The sequence below is a fragment of the Anastrepha obliqua genome, chromosome 1, assembly GCF_027943255.1.
Source record: "Anastrepha obliqua isolate idAnaObli1 chromosome 1, idAnaObli1_1.0, whole genome shotgun sequence".
In the NCBI taxonomy this organism is placed as follows: Eukaryota; Metazoa; Arthropoda; class Insecta; order Diptera; family Tephritidae; genus Anastrepha; species Anastrepha obliqua.
In genome coordinates, this window is record NC_072892.1 from 69,035,227 (window position 1) to 69,051,792 (window position 16,566).

At 34.3% G+C, this 16,566-nt stretch overlaps 1 protein-coding gene across 2 annotated transcripts in view; it reads right to left on the reverse strand.

Moving 5' to 3' along the window:
* LOC129253424 (putative cysteine proteinase CG12163) overlaps positions 1 to 15,877 on the reverse strand; it is a 68,244-nt gene extending 52,367 nt beyond the window's left edge. For both annotated transcript variants that reach the window (XM_054891790.1, XM_054891788.1), the window contains exon 1: positions 15,547 to 15,877. In XM_054891790.1, the coding sequence (XP_054747765.1) occupies positions 15,547 to 15,636 (90 nt within the window). In that variant the 5' untranslated portion in view covers positions 15,637 to 15,877. The remainder of the gene's footprint in view (positions 1 to 15,546) is intronic.
* Positions 15,878 to 16,566: the final 689 nt, after the last annotated feature.

A 16,566-nucleotide genomic window follows, 5' to 3' on the forward strand; every position in this document is an offset into this window, starting at 1 on the left:
ACGTAAATATCACGAGCCGAGGTTGTGTACAGATAGTCGGATCAAACATAAACATCACGAGCCTGAAGTCGTGATTGAATGTTACTTTCTATCTGTACGCCACCAGAGTTAGTCACGAGTCTTATAATTGGTGTTACATCATCTCGCGCATCAGTCTGATCTGTTTACCACTTAGGCCCGAGTTCCGTCGATCTAAATGGCACGGCAAGGGGTTAATCTGAAATAACATTGCTAGATAGGCCTACTTTGCTACGAAGTAGCGAGGTCGATCAAAGAAGGGAAACCACTTCAGGATTAATCCGGTCATGGGAAAATTCAAAATGACTTATCTGTTTTTGATATGACTAGCTTGCCCAAGCTCGCCAAAAAAGGAAGACATAACTGGTGAAATTGGCGATATCGACGTAAGTCCCCTAGAAGCTTGTAATCATACTGTTATATATATAAACGAATGGTTTAAATTGAAAAATAAAGTTTTGAGATATCTTTAGTTTTGACTAATTTTTAGTTAAATTTGCTCTCTTAATATTTTTCGTCCTTAACTCGACTTGAGCTTCTCTTTCATAAAGCCACAAATATTTTTACTTCATCTATATGTATGTGTACAATTTCATACACTAGAATAAATTGTAAATAAATATCAAATCGTTTTTTCTAAAGGAATGACTCAATGCTAGACAAAGCATTTGTCAATAGCAGTTGGGATTCTCAGCTGTTGCTAAAAAGTTTCGAATAGCAAAATATGCATTACAAAGACTATCACCAAAGCCTAGGCTTATTTACTTATATATACATATGTGTATGGGGCTGCATGGACATGTATGAATGTATAGGTACGACTATAATAGTCAATTCTGTATATAATAGAAAATTCAGCGCTGACACTTGGCAAAGAAGAACGTGTGCTTCCGGATGTGGAATTGACAAACTAGTTTTTATAACAGCAACCTTAGATATAACATACCGCGTATACATATAAACACCAGCACTTTTAGAACCGGCGGGAGCGTGAATAGACCAAAACAAAAAAGTTAGGCTCATCAATTCAGTAAATACATAAACACAATATACATATGCACAAGTAGATAAATATATATGAAGATGTCATGCATAAGAAGCACGATTATAAACTTTAGCAGATTTGCCGTTTTGGCACATTTTCCCTGGCAAACAATTTTAAAGGCTTAGGAAACAGCGAACATTTAAGTGAGGAAGACAAAGTAGGTAAAAAAGATTCTGCTAAAGCAAAATTGTTAGATCGCTTGGATTGTTGCTTGATTGTTTTTCTTGAAAACTTAGCTTCACATTCGTTCACTGCTTTTGCTGCCTGCGCACGACTCAACTCATAAATTTCCTTCATTTTGCATTCACAGTGACTTCAGTTAAAATACCAATAAATTGCCATCAGTCGCATTGACAATATTTGCACGAAGAATATTCGCGTCGCCGCAAGCCTTGCCAAATCATACGTATCTGCATATGTGTTTGCGGGTGCATCTGCACAGAGTCAAGAATCTTACGACTTTTGTCAACTCATGAAAATGAAAATCTCTGTATGAAATGCGAAATGCGACAAAAATAAGCAAATAAGTGTCTAAGTTCCGGAGCAATACGAATTTTTTATACCCGGTGCATGTTTTTAGTGAAATATTTAATGAAGTTGGAGTAGTAGAGAGAGACCTCTGACTCCTTAGCTAGGATGGGCTCTGAGGTTAACTTTTTTGGTCCGGAGCCCGTTCTGCCACTCCCTTCTACAGCCATCAAAGCCACGGTTAGCAAATGGGTTACTACGACCATTAAGCATAGGGGACTGCAGACAGCTGATTGGACTGGTGACGACCACTTTCTGTGGGCGAAGTACATGGAAAAGGTAGGCATCTCAGACAGTGTACACCGCCCAGCTTGTGAAGAGGAAGAAGATAAGGCGGACCACTTTCTGCGCGTCTGCCCCGCCTTCGCTCGAATCAGGCCTAAAACCAATGTGTTAAGAAGCAACCACCTTGGCTCCTTGTCACCACAAGACCTACTCAGATTTCTTCGGAGGTCGGGTAGATTTAAAGAAAATTAAAAGGGAATCCGCGTGCAGTACAAAAGACTTAATGTTGTCTGATATTGTAATCATTGCATTTTGATCGTAATGGTGCAGCACACATTTTCCAAGCACATTCCTTTCATTTAAGCTCATCTCTCATACCAAATTTAGGAAGTTTTTTTTAATACTGAAATAACGCATTTTTGAAAATTACTATTTTATGGAAGTTAGGTGTGGCTATTAACCCTTATAATACTATGCACTCCTCCCTTTGAGAGCATCACTTATACGAATATTGGAAATATTTTTCTTCATTTCGAAATTGTTACTTTTTTCATGCGTCAGCTGTCAGTCATTTGCATGGTGTCACTTATTTGTTGTAGTCATGTAAAAACTAACTCTTGGCTTTTGTAAAAATGGAAACCTAAAAGTTTAATGTAGATAACTATTATTTGAACAAAGTCATGATAATCTAGTGCAATAATATGCGGTGGTACAAAAATAAAAATACAACAATAAAAATGGCAGTATGACATATAAACAGCGCTTAACTCACACTTACATAGGAAATGTATGGTTCAGGGGCTAAGCTGTCACAAGGGCCGAGTAGTCTCCGTCGCATGAAATACAAAAGTCAAACAAAAGTCATTGGAAAGATTAAACTACAGACTAATATGTATATGCATGTACAGTGTCTCACAAGTGCAAAAAGAGTAGATGCACTCCAGACCTACTCTAGACAAAACAAATATAAAAATACTAATTACTTTTATATGAAATACATCTATTTCAAATTAAAGGAAAAATGTATTATTTTTTGATAATAAACAATTAGTACTACTGTGATCAAATTGGAAATCACCTTCCAAAGTATATAAATTTTTCATTATATATATATTTTTTTTTTCTAAATCTTTCAAATTTTATAAACTTGATTTTCCAAATGATGCCATGGGATGCCTATTTTAATTTATTGAATAGGCAGAAGTCATACGGACTTAAATCAGGCGATTAACAGTGGAAATGCATTTTGAGATTGCGCAACCCAGTAGCGCTAACCAAATATTTATAGGGAATGTTCCTGCTGTTACAACACCAACAACAACAATACTGCCAAGGTAAAAACAAAATATTTTTCAAAACTGATGCTCCCGCGAAGTTGAAATTAAAAAGTCACCACTCAGTTTGATCGCAATAGTACATATAAAGTGGCCATCTGTATGACGCACTTCCAGACCGTGAAAACTTACCTAGAGTGGAATAGATAGATTCGAGGTTTGCACTTCCACATCATGGTCTTTTGTGCCCTCTACTCGTCACAGTACCTCATCCAAACCCAGTTTTCTTATCCAACTCATAATAGACCTGGGTTGGGCTGAGCATATATGCCTTTCTTCAGGCTGCAGTTGGCCTAGATGTCTCAACCTTCTCTGCGCTAGTCGCCACAGTCAAGAAGAATTTATATTGGAGTCCCCGGGGATTGGTCGCAGAACCGACAAGAATCAGTTAAGCACATCTCAATACGTTGGAGATGACTGCGCAATCTGCAATGGCCTGTGAAATGCGCGTGACCATTCTCAGTATATCTCTAGAGAGGGTACCCCCCTAGTGAGGACTTGGCATAGTGTAGTCCCATAATTTAGTGCCAGCTAACAAACTGGCATTGAATTTATTTCCATGAAAACTCCAACTGTTTTAAATTTCAAGCGATCACCAAAATATATATATATATCATACATATAATATATATATATATCATATTTCGATAGTCAGGTTAAACTTCGGCTATTTACCAGTTATAGATGTGTAATTTTTTATTAATAGGAAAAAATCGGCACCTTGTGAGATACCAATAGTGGTCGAATGAAAATAAAGCGATACTATGAACTTTTTTGCCAGACACTTTTACAGCAAGTCTATTCTATGTATCTTCAATATATTTCTGAAGATCATTATAAGGGTAAGACCACTTTGAAATTTTCAAACATTCGAATTTTTCTGTTCGTTTTCTTAATAATTTGACAGAATATCTGTCATTTTTCAATTATTGTGATACTCTATGGAGGAAAATCATTCGATCTCTCATTTCCTCATTTGAATAGTAGTAATTATTACAAAGTTAGAAGGTTTAAAAAATATCTTAACTCAAATGGATAAATATTGCATCAGTTGAAACCACTTATCTTCAGCAACATTGTTATGTGAAGCATTAATTATATGAAAATTTATTTCATTAATAATAATAATAATATAACTTAATATTAATAATAACTTAATTACTCATATTTTTTGCGTTTTCAATTTATTTAAACCACCTTAATTACACACAGGTTTTTGTTGTTAAGCTTGTTTAAAATTTTTTCTTAACTTATTCACAAGTATCCGCATCCTAACAATTAATTATCCAATTTGGTTTCTGAATAACTTTTTTATTAAATTTAAAAAATGACTTTAAGAGACAGAAATCTTTATTTTGACCTTTACGCACTCCAATGCTTGTCTGTTTGTATACTAACTGTCTAGTTCATAAGTGTCAAATATGATTGACATACAACCTGAAATTATAAATCTTCTAATAGGGTGAATAATTTTGTACCACCTTGTACGAATATGGCCATTATTTATTATCAAATTCATATTGGTGCAAGAATTTTGATTTTGACAAAAAGTTGATTTTTCCCCTTTCATCATTGTTTTACTTAGGAAACTTTAACTGAATTGCAAAGATGTGTTCTTAGGAATATCTTCATATTGCGATAAAAATATCCTAACTCTAGAAACTATAATTACTTGAAAACAACGCAGCATGAGAGCGCAGATGGAGTTTTTATATTCTTTAGCGTTTTACTCCAAACCACAAACAGTTTTTAACCGATTGGCCTACAATATTTACATTATTACAATCCTTTTTGTAATATATGGCTTTTGAAGCTTGAAGCACAATGTACTGATCAGTATATTTACTAAACGTAACTAAATGTGAAAGTCAAATTGTAATTTCTTAAAAAAAAAAAAATATTTGTAACCGTCTAATTTTCGTGTTGACAGAATGGTATTACCCTTTAACCTTTAACTGTGGGCCAGAGGACTTACAGACCCCAGTAATCTCATGTTGAAGAAGACTGAAAATGCTATGTGTATTCATTTTGATAACATTTTTTGGTTGCTTACAATAAAAATTAATTATTTCAACATTAAATCTGTCGTCTTCATAGTTTATCGATTTTACTAAGAATTGCTCAATCTGTTTCCGCAAATTTAGGAGCCGGGGTTTTTTAATTCTTAATTTAACTGTTTCTTTAAAATTTAATTTTCAAAAGTTCAGCAATGATCTGCCAAAAACTATCGGCAAATGTCCCTCTAGCGATAGTTTCAAAACTCTATAACAGCTCCAATTATCTCTTATAAATTGATTACTTCAAAGTAGTTGATAAACACATCCGACAAGACTGCGGTTGTCTATTCCACCTATACATGTCTATGTACAAGCATATGTGTGTATTTACTTACGTGTGTATATACCTATGTTAAAAGTTCCTTTAAGTCGATTGCCGTTGCTGGCAAATCGAATAGAAATGCCTGCGGCGCAATTGTCAAGTGCATTGTTTGATTTGCTATTTACTCGTTCATACCTAAATACTTGGACATATACATACACATTTTATATGCAAGTGTTTTATTTGTTGCTATTCCATTTATACTTATACGATATATTTAAACAATAACAGCCGCAACGTTGCGCCAGCATTCGCTTCTGATAATTCAATTTTTTTGTGACTAAGCTACTGGTACAAAAAAATAAATTAGCACTGTATTATTCTACGCGCATACACATTAGTACACACCGATTGAAATCTATATGTATATGTATATATGTATGTATTCAAACATTTTTATTCTTGCCTAGTTATTTTAAAGAATGTTTCATAGGCTTAAGCAGCATTTAATATACTACTGTATAGTATTATAAATTAATTTACAAAGCTAGTCTGCATTGCTGAGTTGCTTGGTATGGGTTTATGCACTTTACCTGACATTTGACCTTAATCACAGACTTGTTTGATTAAAAAAAATTTTTAAGACGATTGACTACCGTGCAAAAAATCACTGGCTTCGAATTTATATGGGAACAGTTAGCAAAGAAACCGTACTTACGTATACATACTTATGTACTTGTACATAAATGCTCTATAAAATAAAAAAATACAGAAAACCGAAAAAAATTAAATATAAAAGAGCTTATGACGTCATGTTTTTTAAAACTTTTGATTTCAATAGATTAGGTGAATTAAAAATCACTGAATGTCTTAAGATGTATCATTACATTCAATCACACTGTATGGCGATTTAAAGATGTTAATATACTTTAAAAACAAAAACAATTTTTGACAGTTTTGTATTTGTTTAATCCAGTTGTGTTTAAAAAAGAGAAAATTAGATACATTCTTCAATTTCACTACGGTCAAGGTGAAAGTGGTTCAAAAAATGTGCACTCTTTATAAACCCAATTCGGATTTTTCGTACTTGGTTACTAAATTTTTTTCAATGTACTGTTTCAGATACTATCCCCTCTCAATACATGATTGAGCTGATACATTTTTCTGTAGCTGAACATTTTTTAGATCTCAGCGCATAACAAAATACGGCCTTTTTTTGGTCCAGCGACAAAATAAAAGAGATTCATATAAAAATGATTTGTTAAAAAAAAATATTACGGACTTTGCCCGTATTATTTCCATATGTTAGCGAAGAAACGCACTCTATTTCCACGATCTACAGAATGCAGAGATGTGGCCAACATCAAACCGTTAACCGGCTCTAAACGATTTTGAAGGAATCAGCAGATTTGCTGCCATAACTGACGTAATGAAAAAACTGAGATTGTGTTGGTGATATACGAAAAAAAATTTCAACGCAACTATCACTCATGCTACTTCGTTGCCGTCTGAACCACGATTGGACCAGAGTGTGAATACGTGTGAAATGAGCGGCCAGAATTTTGCTGCCGAGTACCCGATGACGTGGCAGCCGCAGTTACTCTCACAACTTTTGTTCGGATGGTCAGGCCTGGTAATCTATCATTCTTGTTACCTCACCCAATATTAAGAAACCATCTGTGAAAAACATGGGTCGAGTTGTGAGTTATTGGTAAAGAGAAAATTATTTTATGGCAGCATTCGCTGACTTGGAAGCTTGTGACCATTACCTGAAACTGTATTTGGCGATAAAGGAAAGCGTTATGAATCGATTGAAACCAATAAAGCCGCCTATTATTTTTATTGATTGAAAATGCGGATTTTTCGGACTAGAGGGTATATGCACAGTCGCCACATCAAAATAATTTTCCATGGAATTTAAAAAATACTAAAACAAGTAGCTGAAAAAATAGCATTGGCCTAACCGTATGAAAATTTTGAGAACTTCGTTAATTCAATGACCCTTTCATTCAATTGACCCTTTAATTTAATGTTTTCATTGGCCAAAAAGCTGAGTTCAAATCAATAGAGCTTATTACGCTTTCAACATCGAATTGAGGAAGCCGTACGAAATTTATTTGTCTTATGTTTTTAGAACTGGCGCCATTTCGAACAGCTTTCAGAGGCACTTTCCACTACAAAAGAACTGTAAAGCTCTAGGCGCATTTCTTTGAAGAAAAAATTGCTCATAAGCAATCCGATACCCGAAGTTGGCATAAGACTAGAAGACTGTTTAAGAGAATAATTTTAATCACCTGCAATTATTTGCAAATATACTTCCGTTTCCTTTCAATTATTGTCATGTTAATTGCTTGTTCAAACATTTCAAATATGTATGTATGTTTGCAACTCACAAATGGAATCACAGCAAATCTTCGTACTGCGGTTAATGAGTGTTGAATAATTATAATTCATGAAGTAAATTCGCATAGTAAACCGGTCGCCCAGCTCAGAAAGTTTAATTGTGAGTAGTTGTTAGTCATAATTGTAGGTACAACTAATATACCAGGTGTCACTATTAAATAACCCGACTGAGACGGTAAAACATTTTATTTTGATTTCGTGCATTTTTACGACTTGCAGGCCGAGACTAACAAGGAGATGTAGCGCCAAACGATGATAATGATGAAATATTTCCTTATTATCCTATTTTCACTTTCAATATAGACATGCGACAGAAGCTTTATTCTGCCAGCTTCATAAGAATGCGTGTCGCTGTTGCTTTCACAGCTTCAACAGATTCAAATATTATTGATTTTAATGCAGGTAGAATCGCCGGCTCAAGCAGATATTTCCACAATTCGTATCGTCTTTTTCATATTATTTCACGGGATTCAACAAGAACGTTGAGAGAGTAATTTTGACAGATATTTTTCAATAAATTATTTGCTTGGTTTCCCTTATTGTTACAAAAAAATTTGAATGTGAGCGAAGGCTGTAGTTATACTAATTTATTAGTCCGACGTATTGCACTCGAATGATAAAAATATTTATGCTAAAGAGCTGGTGGTCGCTGACGTTTGGCGCATGCTTATCATTTTTATAGCAGCGCTAGTTCCGTTATTTGATTCCACACCTAGTATCTGTACATTTAAAAATGTTTTTAATATTAGCCTTTCAAACTTTTAACTGCGAAAAGTCATGTAGGTTAGTCACGTAAGTTCAGGTGTAAGCAAACATTTTGCAAATTTTTTAATTTTTTGTTAATTTCCTAAACGCATCAGTTTCTTTGTGCAAACCGTTAGATACGAAAATGTCTAATGTCCGCAACCACGACAAATTACTATTATAATTTCCAAATAAGTTAAGTAAATTGGACATGTTTGTTGAGGATTAGAAATAAAAGAGGCTGATGCTTTGAAGGAATGCGTTTAAGAAGTCAACCAATGTCAAACAAAAATGTGATACCGGAGTAGGCTTCATCAGAGATTAATTTCATTCCTTTTGAAAATTAATCTCACATGACTTATAAAGTTCACCAGTTGACTGGCATAAACACGCCCCACCTCCAAATAAATTAAAAAATCGGTATTTTACTAATTAATAGTACACTGGTGTCAAGAAACTCCTCGGTCTTAAATGAATCCGAAATCGTTTAACCTGCTACGATATACTGAACGCAATTGTGCTAAGATGAAGCGGCCTCACGGAACAGTTGAAGCTGTTGGTCTGCGATCGGTGGTGGTTGGACTATAATATCGGTATTAGGGGGCAGGAGTTTATAGCCTGTCTGTAAACTGGTAATGCTTAGTATTATCAAACAGACGCAAAGATTTATTTGTAGGTATAAATGAAAAATTAAATTTCTGCGCTAAAGCGGAAGGATTACAAATTTTTCGGCGCTTGCCTATATCGTGATTTTTTATGTATTCTTAAATAGGCTTATAAGCGAGAAACACTGTACTTAATGTACCACAGCAATCGTCCACGCTGACACCTACTATATAGAAGTTCAGCCGCGTCCGATGCATTTGAAATATGCATTCTCCCCTGTGGTATCAGCAAGCAATTTACGACATATATCAAGAGACAATTAACACCTTTCTAAGCTCCCGTCCCATGAATGACGTAATCAGAGATCAATCACCATCGCCACAATAGTCGGTTTTACGTTACCGAAATGTCTCGGCCTTACCATACATGTGACGAGGGACTGTCACTCCCTAAAAATATATTGGAAATATTTTATGATGTTTTAACAACAACTAATCAGTTTCACCGGTATTTGTAAGAGAAACCATTGAAGCAAAGCTCCTACAAGTTCTCTCTGCATGATATGATTCGATTCAGTACTTTCTATATCGATATCCAGGTGCACGCGGTGCACTTGAGATTAAGTGTATTAACTGGCCAAGCACAGAAGTATATCACGTCATGAGTTACATAGTAAATGTTTAAAGAGGAGAGTAGTTAATTAATATAGCAACCCTCCTGTTCCCCCCGCTGGTGCTTACAGCAAACATTCAGAATAGGAAATTAATTACTTAGAGTGAGGGCTCTCATTGCCCTCCCAACCTAACCTAACATACTTAGTTGTTATTGTTATTTTTATACAACTAGTTCAAAATGTTAGCTTGGAATCTAAATGCGAAATCTAAATGTGTAATAAGCAACTCAACCAAATTGGAGAAAATGTAAAAAACTTTATGATGTGATGAAACGCTTTATGATGTGTAAAATGCCAAAAATGGAAGAACAAAAAGTATATTTTGGATTAACCACGGATTCATGAAAGAACACACATATATGCACATATACATGTATATACTTATTTAAATACCTATCAATAAAGCTAGAAACTTCTAAGCTGCAAAACAAGAACAGAAGTGATTTTACTGCCGCCTGTTTCATTGCATTAGACAAATATTTCATTTATATGCACGCTTGCGAAAACATTTCTGCACAAGTACTCGTATGTTATACGTTGAACTCGTACTTCGCTGTTGGTGGCAAAAATGGGAGCAAAATAAGTTTTGTACATTGAAAAAATATTTTTTATATTATATTTGAAATTTTTCATTGTGGTAGGCAGATTTTTAATACAATTACATTTATCAGCGTAATAAAAACTGCAAAACATTTTTGCTATAAAAATTAGTATTTACTTAAAAAAAAAATAAAAATTATGCATATAAAATACTGAATTTATACACAAAAACCATAAACTTTGTTTCTATTTAATATTTGGCAACAAAAATTTTGTGTGTGTTTATTTTGTGGGTAAACAACATTGTGTGTCGTTTATACTAAAAATAATAATAAAATTCTGCAAAGTTCATTAAAGGCAAACGAGACGCAAAAACAAAAAAATATAAAAAATTTAAGTGCTTAAAGTTCGAAGTGGAAGGCGAAAGTGTGAGCGTGGTGAGCTGGTCATTGCAAACTTGTGTAAAAGTGTTTATATACAACTGTGTGCAAAACAATAGCAGTGCTGTATGAAAATTAAAAATAATAATAATAGATTGAAACTTACAGGCATACATACATTTTTGATAGGTGATTAAGTCTTAATGTCGCCCTGCAAATTGAGGGGTCTATATTTTTATTCCACCTCTGAACAGCAGACGGTTTTTATGTGAAGTCGTTTCATGACAGATGTATGCATATGCAGTAGATTCTATTTTTATGCGGTTTTGAAATAGTGCGGTTTTTAAAAAATTAAAAAATGCATGTCGACCTATCGGGAATTGTACATATAAACAAGATTCGAAAACAGCTAAGCAAAAACTCATCACAGATTATATCAAAAATGCTAACCCATTTCCTCAATTGACGGAAGTGATTTTACGCCAAATCCTAAACGAATGCGCAACATGCGGGTATTGTCTGGTTCTATTTCTGACGATGTAAATTTATTTTTCGATTCCAACGTTTCTTAAATAAAGATATAATTTTCAAAAATACAATTTTTCGTTTATGCGATTTTATTTAATTATTCCAGATTCATGCGGTCTATGGAACGTATCTATAGTTATAATATGGGACTAGTTATGCGGTTCTTAGCACTTTTGAAACGTATATATAGTTTTACTATAAAACTGGTAGCTTTTTTTATGCTGTTTCTTGCAAGGTAAGCCTAGATGTCAATAGTGAGTAATTCCTAGATGTTACCTTTCTTTATGTCAACTTTGACATTTGTCAAGTAGACAGATCTACAATTTTACACAATAAAACAACTCGTAAAAATTATTGAAACTTATGATTATGGTCGATCTTTAAGAAGATCTTTTCGGCGGAAATAATCGTTCGAATAAGTGGGCAATTCAAAGGCTCGACAAAAATGTCAAGAAACTGGTTCTGTCATGGATAGAAAAAGGATTGGCAGACCAAATATTGCTCATTCCCATGGCAGCCGGTTCTATGTTACGGGAATGACTCGGGTTTTCCCGACCAAGGGCTGCCGCCCCAGCAAACTAGCCCTGTCTAGTGTACCGTATCCTACCAAATATTGCTGCTGTAGCGTAAAGTGTTGCTGAATTAGGAATTCATGAATCAACTGTTTGGCGGATTTTACCTGTAGACGTGCTAATGGTGGACATTTAAATGATGTCATTTTGCACACATAAATGTTAAGACCTGTATTTTGAATACAAATGGTTAAACCTGAAAAAATCTAAATCTTTACATGTTTTATTTTGAAACATCATCTAAGCGCATCTTTTGAAAGATCCTTTATATCACTCAAATGTGTCATAAGCTGTTGGGGGGGAGACATAAATATCTTTTCCGATAGTCAAACTGCGATCAATGCCTTGTTGTCGCCATGCTGGTCAACTCCTGTAAGGAGAAGATCAAACATAACGATTTCAGGGTATAGGAAAATAGAGGCAAATGAAATTGCCGATGAGCTTGGCAGAAAGGGGTCGGCATAACCAGTTTCAGTTGTCCCGATCTCGGACATCTGTGTCCCCTTGACCGCTGTTAAAAGGAAACTACACAATTTCTCTCTTATCGTGTGCTATCTCAAAAATACTTTGGCGTCAGTACCACAGAAGCAGGACGCTTAAAGCGCTGGGGATCCACCACTATTCAATTTCTAAACTATATTAATAGCGGTGTTTACCGGTCACTGGGTGATCGGAACTCATACGGAGAAGCTTAAACTTCCGTACAACCCCCATTACAGAAGCCGTGGAGATCCGGCAGAAAAAGAGACTGTTGAGCACCTTCTTTGCAGATTTTTCGGGTTTGGCGGCTAGACGTTTGACGTTCCTTAGTGTGCTTCTGCGGATAGAGTAGGGCAGTTCTCGAGCCTAGATCGCTTTTCTCTCGTCCACTACATGAACGGCACTGGATGGCTTTAGATGGTTTTTCTTCCTTTAAGTTTTGTAGCTTTTCTTAGGTCAACATTAAGTGGTACTTTTAGTGTGCCCGTAGTACTCTTGCCATCTAACCCACCTTGAATTGTCGACTCTTCCGACGATTATTTACGCCAAAAAATCACGAATATGTCCTTAAAGATCAACAATTTTCATAATAACTTTAAATGATATTAATATTAATATTATCGCGCTAAATTGTAAATCTGTTTACTTGATAAATGTCAAAATTATAGATTACTCACACCTAGGCGTAATTTTTGCAAGACCCTTTATATTTGATATTTCCAATAATTAAAAAAAATAATCTACTTAAGAAAAAAACATATTTTTCGTTTAAAAATATTTTATTTGGTGCATGATTTACAAATCCAGGTTATTTTGGAGCTCCCGTTATCAACAAAAAAAATTATATTATAATTTTTTATTAAACCTGTTTTTCAGAATTAGTAGAGCTCCGCGTGCTAACATCTAATAAAAACATTCACATTCAAGTCGAAATACATAACTCCGTCAAAGTTCGTCATGAAATGAAACGCTATATAACGAACCAGTTATTTTAATAGCAACCCGTACAAATTTCATTTACTTTATTCCTACATATTATTTATTTATTACTATTTTTTTAATTAATAGTTTTTGCATCTGCCCTATTCGACAAACAAACGTTACCACAACGATCTGAATTTTTAGATATGGTGCCAAAAATGTATATCGAACATTTTATCTATACTCTTATAACAACAAAAACTGATAACAATATTTTTATTTGGCGGTGCCCTTTAAAGGTACTCTATAAAATATCCACTTGTTTAATCAGAAAATCAAAATCAAGTTTTGTTTTGCATATAATTAATAAATTATGTTAACCAAAGCTTTGATTTCACGTTTATGAATTAATTATGAATATTATGACCACATTCATGTGTATGTATTAATGCCTATTAATGTTGTTATTATAATATTCTTTAAACAGCCTTTTCGGAATTATGTGCTGTATTCATAGCTTGTATATATAAGTGTGTATAAGTATAATATTTTCCCGTAATTCTAATTTGGTTTATTTAACGCTAAGAATAGCTTCATAATTTATAATTTATTGATAAAATGAAACTTTATGTTCCGACTGCTGAAAACAGAACCAATAAATTTCAGTGGGATATACAGCTAACTGCAAATGCATACATATGTATACCGTACAGGTCCCACGAACATATTGTCACTCATACTCACTCATACTTTGAAATACGGAAAGTCTATTTAAGTACGTACTATGCAAATACAAATTGATACAGCAAATTAATCAAATCATCCGACAATACTACTCTGATAACAATTGACACAAATAAACATAACAGGCGTCGTGATCTCCGACGCTGCCCCTCTACAGTCCGCTCTACTCACTATTGGTATTTTCAGTGCATAAAGAGGCACATATGTATGTATATGTACATGAACGTAAATCGCTAAGGTTGGTTTTGCAACTAGGAGAATTGGATCATATTATTTTTATTATTCGTTTTTATTTTGCATTGGCGTTTTTTCTTTTCACTTAACTCTTATGGTGTTTGCTGATAATGTAGGTATTCGCAATTGTTTTCAATTGCGTATTACTCTCGTGTATAAGTACTTTCCCAATTAGAAGTGATTTTACATAGTCTATGTCCATTAGACGAACAGCTTTAATCAATCAAGCAGAAGCTAGAATGTATGCTGTCGAGCTTGAGTAAGAATGTAGAACAATGAAGATGGTTTACTAAACGTTTCCTCGGCAGGCGTGTCTGCAGCCGATGTCAAAATTATCCTGATTTACATCCGTTTCGGGTCGCTCCGACAAAGAGCTTTAAAAAGTATTACATGCTCCTAGAACAACAACGGCCGCGATTTACTGAGGCTGTATAAATTGTGCCACAGACAATATTGCAGATTCAATGTTTTCATCCCACTGAAAGGCGATAATTTTGAAATAACACTTCAGCTACAATCAGCAAGTTCGGTCACGGCATAACAGAAAATATACTCTTTGTGTAAAGCAAATTTATTGGCAGACAGATTGTGAAGTTTAAAATGAGGTAACAACAAACCAGCGAAAAAAAACTGTCAGCACTTTCACTTAAAATAAAAGGGTACAAAGTAACTCTTACAAGTGCCGTACAAGCCTTTAACAACTATGCTACTTCTTTTATGAGAACCCAATGACCCAATAGCCAATATTCTTTATTTCTTATTCTTTTTTCCCGTGATTTTTTGCTTTTGAACAAGTCAAAATGCAAAAGAAACACAATTTTTTTTTTTTTCAAATGCGGAACAGTTCGTTATACATATAAATATGCATGTATGATTGTATGATCGTGCGCGCATTCAATTTGTAACATATTCAAAAAGATTTAGTAGCATTTTCGAGACAGTCGAGTAATGAATCATTAGCAGAATGTGTCCGATTTAGGAGGCGCAGTTAACTAACTACCACTCCACTTAAAAATATATTTAAATTATATGTTTTGTTATTTCGCATAACACCTGGTGTTCGCATTAGTGCATGTTGCATATTAGTTGATTGCTATTTATTAATCGCATTTATTTACAAGCCGTATGAAATTTCAACTAAGCAATCAAAATAAGCGCTATCGTTTAGTCCCAATGATTGTTGCAAAAAATTAAATCAAAAATAAAAAACAACAGCAGAAGCAGTTATTATTATTTTGTCTTCAGTACTCACCTCCTCTGCGGCATCGGCATCCTGTCCAGCTACAACAGACAAGAGCGACAGCGCAACAATTATTGCTGTTGCACCGACGGCGAGACGCATTTTCTTGTTGTTTGCTGTTTCCGATTTGTGGCGCAGATGAAATGTGCCAATTCGCGTCAGTCACTTGTTTAATATAATATAGTTTAATTACTTAAACCCAATTCTTTTTATAGTGTTTGCGACCACTTTTTCGTTAAATGCGCGTTAATATTTTTTTCACAAATTTACTTAAATAGCACCAATTGGAACAAATTTCATACAAATAAACCACACATTGAGAAATTCACGACAAGACTGATGACTGATAGTTAAACAATTGTGGCCGTTCAGTGAAGGCACAGTTCGGCACAGTGTTGCAGTGGCATCCAATTGGTGTTGGCAGTGTTGCATGATGTACATTGAAACGAAAAAGAGTCCGATTTATTAATTTCATGTATATATTTCACGTAAAATAAAAGCTATTAAACAAAAAAAAAAAAAATAGCATACTACAAAAACAAGTTTTTTAAATTAAAATGTTTGCATAAATCGCTAAAGCCAAATCAGTGCTGGCAGTATGTGATCATAGAATATGAGTTCAAACTTATGGATATGTCATCTGCTTTGTGAAATTTATTGCAAGCCCTGTTGAGCTTGGTTCTTCCTTTTTATTTATTTATTTATTTAATAATAATAAACTAGAAATACAGCATTCTTACAGACTCTATAAAACATATTATATTAATGCTATATTACTAAGATTTACCTGAATAATTAAGTTAAACGTAATTAAAATTATACTTAGGCGTAGAAAAGTCCAAATCTAAAGTCCGCAGACTTCTATGGCGAATGTGAAATTAAATGCGCTCAAGAGTCGGGCTCGGTTCAACAAAATTCAACGGTCTAAGAGCAAAGCGTGCATAACATAATTTTAACGTGTACAGATATTTAAATCTGAACCAAATCTCCTAATAAGGCAGGTATGGAATATGACTTACCGGTAACTTATTT